Source organism: Spinacia oleracea, chromosome 2 (genome assembly GCF_020520425.1).
Source record: "Spinacia oleracea cultivar Varoflay chromosome 2, BTI_SOV_V1, whole genome shotgun sequence".
NCBI classification, from domain to species: Eukaryota; Viridiplantae; Streptophyta; class Magnoliopsida; order Caryophyllales; family Amaranthaceae; genus Spinacia; species Spinacia oleracea.
Window position 1 is genome coordinate 46557763 of NC_079488.1, and position 17641 is coordinate 46575403.

Consider the following 17641-nt stretch of genomic DNA (forward strand, 5'->3'; position numbering starts at 1 on the left):
TCATCTTCACAATCATAGGAGATAGCTTGTGCCGAAGGAGACTGCTTGGCTCCTGGAGGTAGGGGCAAAGTCTTGTTGTCGACCATATTCTGGATTACATGCTTGAGCTTGAAGCAGTTTTCAATGTCATGCCCGTTCCCCTGATGGAACTTGTAATATGTTGTAGGGTCTTAGCTTTTGGACCTTTTGTCGACTGGAGGGTCTGGTGTAGGACCGATAGGAGTGACGACTTGCTTCTCGGCCAACCGATCAAAGGCGCCGCTATAGGACATACCGAGGTTGGTAAAGACCCTTTGAGGCCTGTTTTGGAAATTGCGTTGATTGTTGTTGTTCTTGAAGTTGCTTGTCTTTGGACCTTGAGGAGCTTCTAGGGCGTTGACCTCGTGGACCTTGTGTGTTGCTTCAGTTTTCTTATCCTTCCACTTTTCAGCTTGTGGAGTTGGTGCTAATGGTGCTTTCATCAGATCGTCCTCTATATCGACTCTGATGTCATAGGTTCTCTTGAAACTTTCCAAGCCTAGGTATTTCATATGAGTATTGTACTTTGGAAGGATCCCAGCAATAAAAATCTTGACCAATTCTCTCTAGGAGGGTCGAGTCACCATTTGGGAAGCCATCTCTCTCCATCGGTTGAGATAATTAGTGAAAACTTCTTGAGGCCCTTGCCTGAGAACATCCAGCTCTCGCAGAGTAGTTTGAAGTTGAATGTTGGGCTGATACTGCTCCATAAATTCTTTAGAAACCGTTTCCCATGTACTGGTTTGATGCTCTTTGAGTGAGTAATGCCACTTCTGGAAGACTGGTTCTAGGGACATGGGGAATACCACGGGTTATAGTTCAGGTTCGACCCCCTTAATGGCCATTGTAGCTCTGAAGTTCTTGAGGTGATATTTGGGATTGTCGGTTGACTTGAATTTCGGAATATCGTTGGCAGAGAATTTGTCTGGCAAGTTTTCCCTTCCCTTGATATTTTCCTCCATTGAAGTGTCGAAGTAGTTTTCTTGATTGGGAACCTTGTTAACCAGGCTTTCGATCTTTTTGGTTAGGTCATCGGTGGGTGCGGCCTGCTCCACAATACCCAAACGGTTGCTTACGTTCTCCAGGTTGGTGTTGAGGCTGGCTACAGCGGCCATGAGCTGGGTGATTTGATCAACGGCGGCCATTTGAAATGTTTCTTGAAAAGGACTAGAAGCTTGATTTGTATAAGGTGAGCTGGCTGCTTGCTCAATGCCGGCTATAAGGGAGGCTAGGGCTGATGGAGTTCTCTTCAACCTTTCTCCTCTTCGGCGAACCCACAGGATCTTTGGACTCCTAGTTAGACACATGATATGATTTTAGAACTTGAACTTCCCGACACATGATATGATATGCATGAAATGAATGAGACCTAGACTTGACTCTAAGTGCCACTCCGAAGATTCGGGATTTTGGATTTTGTATTTGTATTCGGGATTTGCGACCCGTTGGAAATATTTTAAAGGAGCTTCATTCTTTTGTGGAGGCTTCCTCCTTGTGCTAGAACTAGGGATATTGAAAGGGAATTTCGACCCATTGGATTTTGTACATCATGAGGGAGTTTTGACCCAACATAGAGCATGGAATATTTTAGGGGAATTTCAACCCATTGGATTTTTGAATGTTTCATGGGAATTTCAACCCGATGGATTTTGTATTATTTCTAGATATTTTCAACCCATTGGAGTTTGGACTATTTTAGGGGAATTTCAACCCATTGGAGTTTGGAATATTTCGAGGGAATTTCAACCCATCAGAAATGTTTTTGCAAAATTGAATTTGTATTATTTTAGGGAAGTTTCAACCCGTTGATAGGACATGGAATATTTTAGGGGGATTTCAACCCATTGGATCTCGAAGTATTTTAGGGGAATTTCAACCCATTGGATTTTGTACTATTTCTAGGGATTTTCAACCCGTTGGATTTTGTTTTGGGGGATCGAATTTGTATTATTTTAGGGGAGTTTCAACCCGATAGAAGTGTTTTTGAATTTTGTATTTGGGAGCAACGGAAAGCAAAAGTTTTTGTAGTTTGACAATGAATTTGGAATTTCTATTTGATTTGGAATTTGAACTTGGAAGTGAAAAAGATGTATTTTGAATAGGACATGAGGCCTTGAATTTGAAAATGTGGACTTGAAAAATCCGGCGTTACGCCGCCATGGATTCTAGGCTTTTTGAAGTTGGATTTGGAACTTTTGATTTTTTGACAAGGGGATTCGAATAGGAACTTGAAAGTTGAAAGTCCGGCCTCATGTTGTCGTGGACTTGGGATTTTGAGGTGTTTGGTCATAGGATTTTGAATTTGCATAGAATGGGAAAATCCGGCATTTCACCATCATAGATTTGGAATTTGAAACTTTTGAGTGTAGGACTTGAAATTTGAAAATTGAATTTAGGAATTTGATCTCGAAGTTTGAAAGGGTAAATTGAAAAGTCGGCATTATGCCGGCATGAGTTTGGACATTTGAACTTGAACTTTGAGATTTGAACTTGAGGTTCGAAAGATGGGATTGAAAAGATGCTATCATAATCTTGGACATTTGAACTTGAAGTTTTGAAGTTTGAATGATCGAATGGAGAATTGGATTTAGGAATTTGAACTTGAGGTTTTGAACACGTAATTGGAGGTTTGAATTTTTGGACTAGAAAATCCAGCATTATAACGCCGTTGGATTGAATTTGAATTTGGAATAGAAAATCCGGCATTATGACGCCGTTGGATTGAATTTTGAATTTGGAATTTGAAACGCCGTTGGATTGAATTTGAACTTGGAATTTAAAATTTGGACTAGAAAATCCGGCATTATATGACGCCGTTGGATTGAATTTTGAATTTGGAATTTGAAATTTGGACTAGAAAATCCGGCATTATGACGCCGTTGGATGGAATTTGGATTTGGCATTTGTGCGTGAGGCGTGTTTAAGGGATTTGAATCAAATGGAGTGGCACTCCTAAAATACCTTAAATTGGTGATTTTGGATGCATGAGATTTGAATGATGCTCCTAGGGGTTTGGTTTCCTAGTTGGAGGCTAATGGTTTTGGCAAAGATAGAACTCGAGGTTAGCCATTCAAGCGTGCAAAGACGCCCACACAATGCACAAATAGCACATTGTCACACTAGCATGGATATGAAATGCGACATGCAAAGTTCTCAACCTAAGGTCGGTCTAAGTTTTGTATGATGCAAGTGGTCGGCTTTAGGTGTCAAAAGGGTACTTAACTAAAAGGCGGATCCGGCAACAACTTGCACATCCACCTAAGGGACGTGTGTGTCGGCAGACGACCTCCATACTTGACATCGGGAATGTCAAGCAAATGCCAAGTTTCGGTAGGCGCGGAAATGGTCACACACTTTGGTCAGGAACCGTATGGAGAATCACCATTTTGTTGCCCCCGGGGCTAGCCCGAATGTAGAACACATCCGTATTGGGAAAGGTAGAAATTCGTTTTGCACAAATATGGTTTTCTAAATACGCATGAAATGCCTAGAAATTGAAAATTGAAAATCGCATTTGAATATTGTATTTGAAAGGGTCGTTTTTCGACATTCATTCTCAAGGTTTAAGAGCGTCCTTCGAAACTCAAAAATAGAACTGACTCCCACTCGAAAACTTGAGCATTATGGGCAACAAGACACAGTGAGCCACTGTGCTGGATGCAGGCAGTGGCGTTTGGCGCAGGGGTCTGCGCCTGGCGCCAGAGCTGGCATCCAGAACTTGAGCAAAGGTCTGCGGCTTGCTGCTCAAAGTATGCTCGTATTATCGAAATAGGAACTCCCAGTGGATTCGCCAGAATTGTAGGGGGGTTTTTCTTCCACTTTGACAAGTTTGTATTTCCACTACGGAAGGCTTTTGTAATTTTTGGATTTCAAAGGAATCGCCACCAAACATTTTTAAGGGTCCCGTTTGGAAAGACCAAAATTGACTCTATTCGGATAAGGCATTGAATCTTAGAAACGGATGGGTGAGATCCGGGCAAGGGAACGAGATGCTTATTCCGCAAACCTTAGAAATTATATTCAAATGCATGGCATAAAACATTTTCGAAAATACCCTAGTCATGACACTATGTGGGTTTGAATTTAGAACTTGCACAAATAGAATTTCTACTTTTGTGTCGTGACCGCTTCGCTTTAAAGTTAGTTTAAGGGAACCTAAGGTCGGTTTGTCCGAAAATTATCTTTATTAAGCGTGGTGTAACTTGTATTTTGTATTTAGCATGTGAGGTGATGAAAGCGATAAACAAGTAAAGAAACATCACAATAGAAAATAGGTGCGTAATTAGTAAAATTCATCACCACCTAGAAAAGGACTAGGTGGGAAACCACATTGCCTAGAAGGACTAGGCAAGTAAAGTTGCATAAATAGAAAGTGCGGAATTGAAAGTTGCAATATTTAAAGGCATTATTGAAATTGCAATATTGAAGTGTATAATCGAAAGATGCGATATTGAAATTGTACTATTAAATTTGAGATCCGAACGCCAAACGACTTCTTAAGAATAAGTGCGTCCGACACGGATTCAAGTCTAAAATCTCAACTTTAGGTCAAGTTGCTCAACCCAAAGTGTCTTAGATTTTGGACATAGAAATTGAACTTGAAATATTGAATTTTGAACATTGAACTTGTATATTGAAATAAGGAGTCTTGAATCTCAAAGATTAGATCTTTTAATGTTGAAAATATTTCATCTTCGATATGCTCCATGTATTGAAATGATTCTAGTTTAAGGAAGTGATTACAAACAACCTTAAACATCATTGAATCTTGAAGGAAATTTTGGTATTTACTACCTTAAAAATACACCACTTTTGTATTTACTACCTTATGAAATTTTTATTTTAAATTACTACCTTAAACTTCCAATTTTTTTTTATTTACCACCACTTTACAGTTTTCTCATTTTTAAATTAAGATATCTCTTTCGTTTCTTAATCGTTTATTGTGATTCAAAGTTCGTTATTCTCCTTGCTCTATAGGGATTTCATTGAGAACGACATTTCAAAACAATTCGTTTGATAATTCATATATATTTTAAACTTTTTTACATATAATATTTTATTAGTTTTACCTTTTGTAAAATTTTAAAAGCAAGATCTCTATGGAATCCTTGCACATAAATGAGAAGAATGGGGCTTTGAATCACTTAAAATGATTAAGAAACAAAAGAGATATCTCAATTTTAAAATGAGAAAACTGTAAAGTGGTAGTAAATAAAAATAAATTGGAACTTTAAGGTAGTAATTTAAAATAAAATTTTCATAAGGTAGTAAATACAAAAGTGGTGTATTTTCAAGGTAGTAAAAACCAAAAAATCCAATCTTGAAATTTGGAAACTTGAACTTGAATATTGAAAAATGGAGTCTTGAATCTCAAAGATTAGACCTTTAAACATTAAAAAGGCCTCACCTTTGATTACTCCATGTTTTGAAAATGATTCTAGTTTAAGGAAGTGATTACAAACAACCTTAAACATCATTGAATCTTGAAACTTTGTATTTGTATCATAGAAAGTGTTGATTTAATTTGTAAGAGTATGTGATTGTTGTAAGTGACACATTTAAGAATAAAAGTGCCAATTTTGCTAATCATTTTGAAAGAGAAATTATAGAAACATAGTAGATTAGGATTGGGATTCGGAAATACCTAGTTGGTTTTAGGCTAGAATTCCTCATGGAGCTCCCAATTGCTTAGAAATTTGAGATTTGTATGGGATTTTTGAAGAGTTTGTATTTTGGATTTTGAGAAGCAATTTTTGTATTACGACGTTCTGGTTGTGTATTGCTGCCCTAAAATGCCGGGAAATTAGGGGTTTAAATAGGAAGATGAGAGGCTAAACGCCTGGTGACAGCTGCGCCCAGCGCCAGGTCAGCGCCTGGTGTCGCTGACGTGGCACAGAAGACGCCAAGCAAGGACGAAGATGTCGTCCTTGCGTTTGGCTGGTTGTGGGTGTACCTTTGGTACGAATTGTACTGTTTTTTGGCACGTTGCTTTTCTTGGTGGTTAAGGAAATTTGCGACTAAAAACTAGCCGTTTCGGTTTTTCGAATTCGGTTTTACGGGACGAGGCCCGGCTTGCTCGGTTTTGTGGGTCGGCGCCCGAATTTGGATTGCTTAGTGTCATTTCGACTGGAAAAGGCCTTGTAAAACCAATGGAGTGGTCCAATTGGTGAGATTGTACTTGGATTTTGAAATCGATTTTTGGAAATTGTATTTTGTACCGAGTTCCGGAATGGGAAAGGTCTCTGGAATTGGACTTTGGCTCTTGGATTTTGGAATATGTCTTAGCAATTGGGACTTCCGCATGGAGTTGTTCCAACCACCTAGCTAGGATAATGGTATCGTCATCATCCCAATGGGGAGACACGATTTAGGTGTCTACAAGTACCAAATATCAATCAAAGCTTGAGTATTAATCGAAGCTTCACTCTGTCCCGTATTCGCAACTGTCTGTCGTATTAACTAATAGTTAAGAAGACTCTGCCTGCATAAGCACTCAGCCCACTCCAAATACTACTGAAATTCTGACCAATTCTCAAGCCTAAACTAAGGAATCTAAGAGGAAACTCCGGAAGAATCGTAGCAGACAGTCAGTCAGTTACTGGGAAGTTCGATGCAGAAAATGAAGGCTAGCAAAAACAAGTAGTTAGTGTTCCTGAGAACCGCAGTATACCCTAAGCTATATTGTAACCTGAAATCTACATTCTTTATCGCTTTCATCACCATATAAAATTGTTCACATAATCTGTTATATTGATCACGACGAATCAGATAACCTCTGGACCAATCTGTTATTGCTAGGCACCTTAAATCTATCTAAATCATCTTTTAACGTTGTTTTAGTTAATTATTTGTGCATTAAAACCAACTCAGATTAGTAATGTAGTCTAACGCATGTCTCGTTCGTCGTCACGTTGAACTAGTAAGGATCACCACGTGGGCTAATACTGGGCACTCTCCGCATTAGTATACGTCCTCCGAACTCTCAATATCTACTCCGTTGGACGTACGTTGAGCGATCCCCGTGACAGGGATCACAAGGGAGCTTATGGCCATTGTGGTCGAACACGCTTGCTTTAGCTTCGGCCTTACTAGCAACTGGGCTTTGTCAGTTTTCTTCAATGTCTTTGTAAAACTGAATGGCGACTCCTACAGACTAGTAAAAAGAGGCTAACGTCTACAGTTAGTTCCGCTCTTATACTTAATATGATAGCCACATCCCGAGGAAAAGTCGTTCGAGCCGTTTTCTTAGGAAAAATGCGCTCGTCCTTTCTCAACCCCCTCACAATAGCAGGCTCATTATCATAGACCCTATTCCTATAAAACTTAGCCGTATTTTAATTGAGGATGTTCGGGGGTGGCATTGTCACGCCTAGCTCCTCTATAATTTCCTTTCTGTTTTAATTTGTAATTTTTCTTTCTTTTGGAGCACTGCTCTTCTAGCACGTTTTTCGCATATCTGATATGTGTGGAAACACACATATCGACTAAAAGACAAATAGCTAAAAGACAAAAAAGGAAGTACCATTCATGTAAAAAAAGTACCATTCTGTAAAAAAAAATACCATTCTGTACAAAAAAGTACCATTTGTGTTTAGAAAAGTACCATTTAATTATTTTTTTGTCCTTTTTTCCTATTTTGTCTTTTATTCTGATATGTATTTGGCCATACATATCAGATATGTATTTGTACTTCCTCCTGCTCTTCAATTGAATCAAACAAAAAAAAGCATTCTTTTGTTCCAAATTGGTCTCGGCCCTCTAAAAAGATTTTGGTTCAGACAATGAACATGGACGATACTACTACCAAACCCCCTAAATACAAAGGCAATGTCTTGTGCAAATTTGCTAGTATGCCATCAAGCCCCCAAACTTTCCAGTCACTTTGATGCTTACTTCTATACATTCATGTGCAACAAGTCTAGATCTTCGCGGTAATTAACTTTATCATAGGATTATGCCGTATTAACTGTAATCTATTAGTACTACCCTTGCTTTCATGAAAAGAATAAACTGTAATCTATTACGGAATACGGGAGTAGTATTAACCTCGCTTTCATCAAAAAAATATACTTCGTATATTAGTATTATCCTGGCACAAATTATTGAAAAAATGTCAAAATAAAATTATTTAAATAGTTGAAACTCCAAGAGTATCATCAAATCAAATTTGTTATAACAATGAAAAAATTAGGGCTGTTTTAGGAGACATTTTTTACGTCATAAAAAAAATAAATGTTTCCATGAACTTTCATGCACACACTTCTGCACTACTTGGGGCCTTTTTTCACTTTAGACCCTGCCCTTAGTCATCTCGCAATTAGCAAACGTCTTCGTCATCAACTACAAGTACAAACCCCCTTACGGAGGCCTTCATCTCGATCTTGCTCTCTCGCTCACCCAAGTTTCTCAGACGGTGTAGTGGCCGCTGGTGCTGCTTTCAAGGTCAAGACCCTTGAGCTTTGCCACTGACTCAACGTGTCCTTTGAGCGTATGCAACTCACGAAGCCTACATTCATCAAAGTGAAGAAGAAACTAGTCATATCTTAAAGTTCCCATACACAAAAAAACGAGAAATTTCGAGTTAATCTTAGTGATTGGGAAAGTTTCCCAATCAAATGGCATTTTTGTAAATATATGGCTGGAAAATCATAGGTGGTATAATTCTATCTGTTGTTGATTGTATATTTATAGTTACTAATTGTATATTAATAAGGGTTAATTGTATAATATTACCTTGCAACTTCAGCACGCCTTTTGGCTTGCTCAGCAATCTCGGATAGTTCTCTGTAGCTCTTGTTGTCAGCGAAGTGTGGAGAAGAAGAAGTCCCGGCTGCTTGAAGCCCGTGTAGTGTCCTCTGATCTGAGGCCCAATGAGCCTCCCTCTCTTCTTTACCAAAATCTTTCTTCGTGGAGAATGCAGTCTGTTTGCACCATCATCGTACAGTTTATAAGTTAGCGAGAATCAATTTGACTACAATAGCATTTTAGCATCAATAACATGTTTCTAAGGGTGCTTTCTATTCACTTGAATTCTGAACTTATCAAACTTATTAGAACTTATCAAAACTTATTTTAGTTATAAATTGCACTTGACCAACCCTTAATTTTCCTGAATTTATCTGCTATTTTTTACTGAAATAACTGGACATAAGGTGAACAGAACAAAGCCTAAATATGTTTGCCTTTAATATTATGATTCTATCAAAATGTAATCTCATTTCCATGTTTTCCCAATCACTCAATTTTCGCAAGACTATATTGTTCAGAAATAGTAGTAATAGTGATGTTTGTATTAATCCGGGGTACATAGGAGATCACGCACCTTGCTCTGGAACATGTTAGTCCATGCCTTTCCACTCAAGAAGTAGCGGATGGCAAACTTGAGTACGTCGAGTGGGAAATAGAAGACTAGGTTATAGATCCAAACTACACCTGCCCATCCCCATCCACATCCTTTGATCTCAGCAAAATCCCAGGCAAAATATACTGCAATTAGAGTTGCCACCTGACCCAAGAAAACAAAAAAAATCATAAACTTCACATTTAGACTTTGTTTTCTATTTTTTTTACACGTAGTAGGAAGAGGACGGCCAAAAACACAATTCTTACCAGTTGAGCAATCCAGAAAGCTACCATCAACATCACACCAGGACGTTCAACAAAGGACCAGCTGCGAGACCGGGTCACGAAAATGAGGGCTTGACTTACAATACTCACTTGGAGATATAGAGCAGCCATCATTTCCTCACGACTATCTCTAATGGACCTTACTCCAAATTTTTCCTACATGATGAATAACAAACTCAGTGGATATTGTGAGAAATAGTATGGAATACTTCGCTTCTTGATTTTGTTTTGTTAAAATGCTGAACTTATTTCAAGATGGAATATCAATTGTCACGTACAGTAAAGAAGTCGGTGTCCTTCATTAACCAGAAGAAAATGACAGTCATCAAGGCTTGGTAACTTCCAAGAACAACTCCAGTGGCGAAGATTTCATTGAGTTTCCAGCTGTCAGGCAGCGGAGATGGCTTGACTCGGTCCTTTGAGATAGTCATGATTGTTCCTTGAAAAGAAGACAGATGGATTCAGTCAAATTAGGTTGTTCTTTCATACATAAACATAAATGTGACTAAAAACCATAAATCAAGCTTGACCTATTCAGAAGATTCTTACCATCATTCAAGACGGCAATAATCAAAACCATGAAGGGTGAGAAGTCGAATTTCCAGATCAAAGCGATAAGCATAAAGCCAAGCTACAGATATTACAACAAGAAAAGTTGGTTAATCAGCAGTTCAGCACATAATTGAATCAGGAATTCTGTTAACATCGTGAAATATATACATACCACAATACGGATTGTGATGGAGACAGCATAGATCTGCATTAAAAAAAGAAAAGAACAAGGTTAGAAAATAAAGCCCAAACCAGAGGGAAGAAGAAGAAAGAAAGGAAAGGAAATACGAGTATTAAACAAAACCCACGGTGTAATTTTTCATCCTCTGGAAAATAGCCCTACTGGTAAGCACAGCACTGATGATAACACTAAGACCAGGTTCAGTGAGAACAATGTCAGAAGCACTTCTTGCAGCATCAGTTGCATCATCAACTGCAATACCGATATCGGCCTTCTTCAATGCAGGGGCATCGTTGACACCATCTCCTGTCATTCCAACAATGTGCTTCTTCTCTTGCAACTTCTTAACAATTTCATATTTATGCTCTGCACGGCATATATAGAAATTAGGCTGAGTTTTAGAAGATGAGGTTACTGTGATCCCTTTATCAACATTTGACATAAAGAAATTTCTTACCTGGGAAAACTCCAGCAAAACCGTCAGCTTTCTCAATCAACTCATCGATAGGAAGGCCACCTGTATCTTGGCCAAGCAAAACCGAAGATGGGTACATGTTTGTTCCCATACCAAGCCTTCTACCCGTTTCCTTACCGATGGCAAGTTGATCACCTGAATTGCGAACAAAAAGGAAGTTAAGTAACCTCCAAACAGGTAACTTAAACTATTTATACGATTCCATCAAAAACAAAATTGTTATACAATTCAAGAACTTTTATACGTTCCATCAAAAACAAAAACAAAATTGTTATATGATGATTTGCTTACCAGTAATCATCTTAACATTGACACCAAGGATGAGGGCTTTGCGAATGGTTTCAGCACTGTCGTGCCTTGGAGGATCAAAAAGTGGCAACAAACCAACAAATTCCCACGGTGTACCTGAAGATTCCTTGCTTTTTTCGGGCACTTCCTACAGATTTAAATTGAAGTTATATTGCGGCCTAATTTTAAAAAAGGAAAACTGTTTACAGTATCTTTTATCTTCGAACCTGTCTTGCAACACCCAATGAACGGAGACCGCGTTCAGCAAACTTCACAATCGCATCATGAACCCTCTTTCTGATGGCAGCGTTGCAATTGCACAAGTCAAGAATCTGCACAACAAAAAATGAAGAATCAGATGTCATCCTTGTATCCCAAAAACTGGTCAACAGCACAATCTCTAATCTCAAAGAATGTAAATTTACCTGCTCGGGTGCCCCTTTACTAGCTCTGTGCCAGTTTCCTTTACTATCTATGTAAGTCAGAGCAGTCCTTTTTTCCACAGGATTGAACGGAAGAAAGTGTACTTCGGTAATTCCAGCTCTAGCCTACATATCAACATGCAAGGATCAAATTAGCCAACTTACAAAACTTCGTGACAATTCAGACCTTTTTCCCCCCAAAATTTTGGGGATCATTGAGAGAAAAATTGCAATACCTCCTTGGGGTCAGCAAGCATTCCAACCATACAAGTATCAATAGCATCTTGGTTCTCAACACGTGAGGCCCTTGCAGCAAGGAGGAGGACATGCTCCTTGTCAACATCCTTGCAAAATACCTCAATCAAGTTCTTGTCAACACTCAACTTGTTAAGAGTCAAGGTACCAGTTTTATCACTGCAGAGGACATCCATACCAGCCATTTCCTCAATGGCAGTCATTCTCTTTGTAATAGCTCCTTGTTGTGACAACCTGTGGGACCCAATAGCCATAGTCACAGACAATACTGTAGGCATGGCAATTGGGATACCTCCGATCAAGAGAACCAACAGATTGTGGATTCCATGCCTGTATTTACGGCGCTGGATTGGGTACATCACGATGATCTCAATTGCCATACCCAGAGCAATTGTGATGATACAGAAGTTTCCAATGGAGGTAAGAACCTTCTGGAAATGACCAACATGGTTGGTGCTGTCGACAAGGTGGGCTGCCTTCCCAAAGAAGGTGTGGACACCAGTGGCAATCACAACAGCTTCAAGCTCACCTTGTTTACATGTTGATCCGGAGAAAACTTCATCTCCAGGATTCTTGGTAGCAGGAAATGTTTCTCCTGTTAGGGCAGACTGATCAACCTTTAAAGGGTCACCTTCAAGAAGACGTGCATCAGCAGGGACAATGTCACCCAATTTGATGCTGATAATGTCTCCTGGTACCAACAATGCAGCGTCTGACTCACTCCATTTCCCATCTCTAAGCAGCTACACTCCCATTCAAAGAGAAAAATAAATAGTTAAGAAACATGCATCATTGCAACAAGTAAAGATGTGGAATTAGTACAAGGCGTTTCCTACTTCAAAATCGAAGTTGGAGTAAATGTAAGGGCTTATAATTCTCGCAAATCTTACCTTACACTTTGGAGCAAGATTAGCCATGAGTGCAGCAGCTGCATTTCCTGCATTGTTCTCTTCAATGTAAGAGATAGTAGAGTTGATGAACAACAAGCAAACGATACCAACAAAATCTGGCCAATCTGGTGGCTTCCCATCCCCATTAGCAAGAACTATGGCCATGACAGCAGCAGCTTCCATGACCCATGACAAGGGGTTCCACATAAACCCAAGAAACTTGAGGAGTTTGTTTTCCTGTAGTATTCATTACAATAAATGATGTCAATACAAAATACTAAGCTTGAAATGAACACCAAGTATCTTGATTTTGATCAAGTACCTTCTTTTCTTCTAATTTGTTGGGTCCAAATACTTGGATCCTTTCGTTTCCTTCCTGGGTTGATAAACCCTCCCTGGAACATTTTAGCTCCTCAAAGACTGCCTCAACCGGAATTTTTTCCTGTAGCAAAAACATTCAACTTCAAACACTCAGTGACCTTAGAGGTAAGGATAATACATTTAGATGAAACGAAACCCAAAAAATGGCGCCTTTACATACAACTATTGTTCGTACTACAACTCTTGGAAGCCTCTAACATATGCATAGTTTTGTAACAAATTACATACATCTAGATGAAAAGAGCCTGCCTACAAGGCTACAACTCTTAGAAGCCTCAGATGTTATGGATAGTTTGTAACAAATTACATTGCCCCATTAGTTTTGCCACAGATTGTTCGCCAATTACAAAATACATATTGGAAGTTGCAATGCATTCAATCATCCACAAGTTGGTTGTAATAGAACTTCCAAGAGAAAAAAATGGCAGTAAACTAGTACTACTAATATCCAACCATAATGTATGTTCAATCAAGGATATTCTTCATGTTTTTTTGCTTATGTGCCCAATTGGGGTTGGGAAACTCCTACTGGGAGAGAATGTATCGTGTATTGGTGTACATGGTACGGACATTGAACAATTCATCAGTATTAAAAGAAAATTTTGTACTTGATCATTCTAACAAAGTTATCTATGAACTCCCTATAACCCCTGTTCCCCAAATTCTTCCCTCAAAAAATACCCAAAATGAGAGGGTAAAGCATAAAAAACAAAAATGGGTAAATTAAAGGATAGCGCATTAGAAGAGTTATCACAATAGCAAAAAGGGGCAATAATTTTCCAGATATCAATTGTAGAATTGAACACTAATATAAGATTGGTGATTGCAAATGTAAGAAATGGGTTTAGCACTACCTGATGATCTTCAAGTTGATCCTTGATGTCATCAAATTTATCTTAATTTTTGTTTTCTATTTGTTTTCCATTGTTGAGTTGTCTGAATTTAAGGATAGGGACACTGAATTGGGGAAGAAAGATAAGTGAGGACTGAGGAGGGAAGAACCCCTGCCTTCGTTAACTAGAGCTATGACGGATCGATTCTAAGTGTGGGATTTTGAGTTTTTAGGTAGTTTGCAAATTTGACATTGACCTGAATTACCCGACCCGAATCACTGAAATTGTACTGAAAACTGTATCCAATCAATCAAGGATAACTTCATGAAAATTGAAGGACTCCAAACGAGTTCATTTTTAATACACTCAAAATTAGCTCGGGATGAGTGGATCTGAGTCCGAAAGTTATTCTCTTTATCCAAATTTGACTCAAATAGATATGTTCATTCAGCATATGTAAAAAAATGTTTTTTTTTGTGTGAATGAATCATAAGGGAAATACGAATTATAAATATGAGGGGTTGATTTAAACTTGTGATCTATCGTATACATATCCTCAATTTTAACCACTTGATTAAATATGTACTCGAAATGAATGTATCATCACCCAAATGTTATCTGCCTCTAATGGAACCCAAACCAACTCAATTTTAGGGCTTGTATCATTTCTTTTTTTCCAGTTTTATGTTTTTTATAAAACTAAAAACCAAATTATGAAAACCACAAAAAGTAGTTTCCAGCTTTTTGTTAGTTTTTAAAATCAAAATAATTGTTATAGGTATGATTTTTTTAGTTCATTATTCAATCTAAATCATATACTTACTCCGTTCCGGGAATATTGCCCCATTTGTTTTTTTGCACTATTCACACTACGACTTTGGCCATTTTTTGTGATTTGTACGTAATAAAATTTTATTCATGTGAGGTCATGTTAGATCCGTATCGATATAAAATTTCTAAATATTATTTTTTTATAATTTTTACTTAGACACGATTTGAGATATTAAGAGTCAAAGTAATGGTTAGAAGAGTAAAAGTCAACTATGGTGCGATATTTCTAGAACGGAGGAATTATATGATTTACAAAATCAAAAAACCAAAAACTGAGCATGATACCGAACGAGTAGAAGACTCGTCTGCTGATTCTACAAATTTTTTATTTAATTTAATTTTTGAAGGAGTCAACTCAAAATAAATATCTTGAAAGAGATCGTACCTTACATGCTTACATCAACCTCTACAAAACGAGACAACGTGATCACAAGCTTTGGGTATGTCTCAAAAATGGACAAGAGGTTTTAACACCAAGAATTTTCCAAAAAAAATACTCCTATTGAAAGATAATGTAATCTATATATCTTGACTATTTTGATGGAGAATACATCATCTACTTATTTGTACAATTGTTCAGTTGATCTTGGATTATGGAGAGGTGCAAATGTCATTCCAACTTGTTAGGATTAAAATTGATTTCTTGGGTTAATTTTTGAGATAAAATTGTATTACAATGATATTATCAAATTTACTTTTGAGATACAATATTAATGTGAAAAATATACTTTCGTATGTCTAATACGAAGTAGGGTACTCCCTAACAGAAAACAAGTTATAAAATACGGAATATAATAGAGCTACATTCTCCAAGAAATTAAATTTTATGTTTTACTACAGAAAAGTTATTCCTAACAGAAAGCAAGTTATAAAATACGGAGTATAAAAGAGCTACATTCTCCAAGGGATTAAATTTTATGATTTGCAACAGAAAAGTTGCTTATCATCTTATATATCCTCTAATCTATAGCACTTTTCTCGATAACGTACTTCATGCGGTCAACCAAACATTTATCTACCATTCCCACATATATTAACTAAAACGGCCACATAACATCTCACATTATTATGATTTACGAAGTATCAAGGATTAAAGTTACATAGAAATCAAAATTAAATGAAATTAACCAAGTAAAGAGGAATTGAAAGAAGAAACTATACCAGATCAATATTCTCATTCTTGAGGCCTTCAAAATCGATGGCTTTAGCCATAACTCAAAAAAACGAAGGAAGAAAAACAGAACTAAAAATAAAAAGGAGAAAAAGTTTGAAAATAATAAAGAGAGAAACACAACCAAACAAACTCAATTTTTTTTGTGTTTTGAATGTTATACAAGAAAGAATATACGTGATCATATATATAATGAGAATACAAGTCACCAAATATATAATATAGTGTATATAATAATGTTTATGAAAAAGTATTTGCCAACACTTGGAACATACATAAGAGTCATCATTATTATTAAATTAGGGTTTGAATTGATCGTGCCATGAATTTGTTGTGAAATTGGACGTTTGATAGTGAATCTAAGCAAATGACTCTATAGAGTGGTCTTTCATGTAAAAGTTTGTTAGCTATGGTTAGTTTTCGTCTTTCATGACAACACACATTACAGAGTTAATTATGATATATTTAATGGTCCAGTATACCCACCCTATATTACTTCACCCCACATCTAATTGACCTACCATGCATCCAGTAATCCCCACAACCAACCATTTAGGTAGTTGATTTACTTGTGTAGGCATATTAGACTTTGGATTTGTACCCGCCATAAGCTATATATACCGTTGGGTACGTTGGTGGTAAGGCATTCAACCCGTTTGAACTAGGAGTTTGAATATGACCTTTTTCATTTAGACATATTTCTAGCATAAACTTCAAATCAAGGGTGCACATATACATTTTAGAGTATTTTTCTTAAATTTTATTTTATCCGAATTTATTTGAACTTATCAAAATTTATCAAAAAAAAATAAGGTGAACCGAACTACAAAATGCTTCTTGTTCTCTTTTTCATGGTCTTTAACTCGCTTCCATTACCATTGATCATTATAATTAAGTGTTTAAGTATTGTTGACTCTCCATTCCATATGCTATTTTTATTAGGTAAATTTTGTAAATTAATACTACGTACGTAATACTTACTTTTTTTTATATTTATTCAATACCAAGTACTTAATATTATTGGTTTAGATTTACTTAGCTAGTAAGTTAAACGTATTGCATGAAATTAGTCTGACGCGTTTAAACAAAAGCTAACATATCATATTTTACTCCTTATATTCCAAACATATATCACCTACGTAGTACATATTTAGCATTATGAAATGTAGCCGCATTCGAGGGACTATTCTCAAGTCTTTGACTTGCTTTAATGACTATTCTTATATTTAAGGTCCATCGTGTTCTTTTAAACTGAATTGAATTGAATTGAATTGAATTGAAATTAACTGAACTGAATTGAACTGAATCGAGCTGAACTGAATGCTCCTTAATTGAAATGAACTTAACTTAACTTAACTTAACTCAATAGTACTGGATGGAAATAAATAAATAAATAGTATATAGGAGAAATAAATAATAGATGATAAATAATAAATTAATTAATAAATTATAGGAATTAACAATAAATAATTAAGATTAAATAATAGTAAATAATAATAATAATAATAATAATAATAATAATAATAAGTTGAACTGAATTAAAGTGAACTTAACTGAACTGAACTTAACTGAACTGAAGAGAACTTAACCGAATGATCTTGAACTAAACTGAACTGAATTGAACTGAAAAATAAGCCCTTAAGCCAAAAAGAACAGGGCCTATATCGTCTAACACTTATTTAACTGTAGTCTGACAGTTAGTAAACTGTCGAGC

At 36.9% G+C, this 17641-nt stretch overlaps 1 protein-coding gene across 2 annotated transcripts; it reads right to left on the minus strand.

The window, feature by feature from the left end:
- Positions 1 to 8041: 8041 nt before the first annotated feature.
- LOC110785011 (plasma membrane ATPase 4) lies at positions 8042 to 16086 on the minus strand. 2 transcript variants are annotated; one of them, XM_021989451.2, is made up of 16 exons: positions 15918 to 16086; positions 13034 to 13153; positions 12712 to 12948; positions 11803 to 12564; positions 11570 to 11692; positions 11372 to 11476; positions 11148 to 11292; positions 10839 to 10991; positions 10509 to 10747; positions 10373 to 10405; positions 10198 to 10279; positions 9927 to 10087; positions 9631 to 9804; positions 9344 to 9526; positions 8755 to 8942; positions 8042 to 8527 (listed from the first exon to the last, which is right to left on the minus strand). In XM_021989451.2, the coding sequence occupies exons 1-16, from the start codon at positions 15966 to 15968 to the stop codon at positions 8428 to 8430; spliced, it is 2856 nt and encodes a 951-aa protein (XP_021845143.2). In that variant the 5' UTR covers positions 15969 to 16086; the 3' UTR covers positions 8042 to 8427. The 2 variants fall into 2 exon arrangements, with proteins under 2 accessions (XP_021845143.2, XP_021845144.2); XM_021989452.2 differs by lacking the exon at positions 15918 to 16086 and adding an exon at positions 13947 to 14185.
- Positions 16087 to 17641: the final 1555 nt, after the last annotated feature.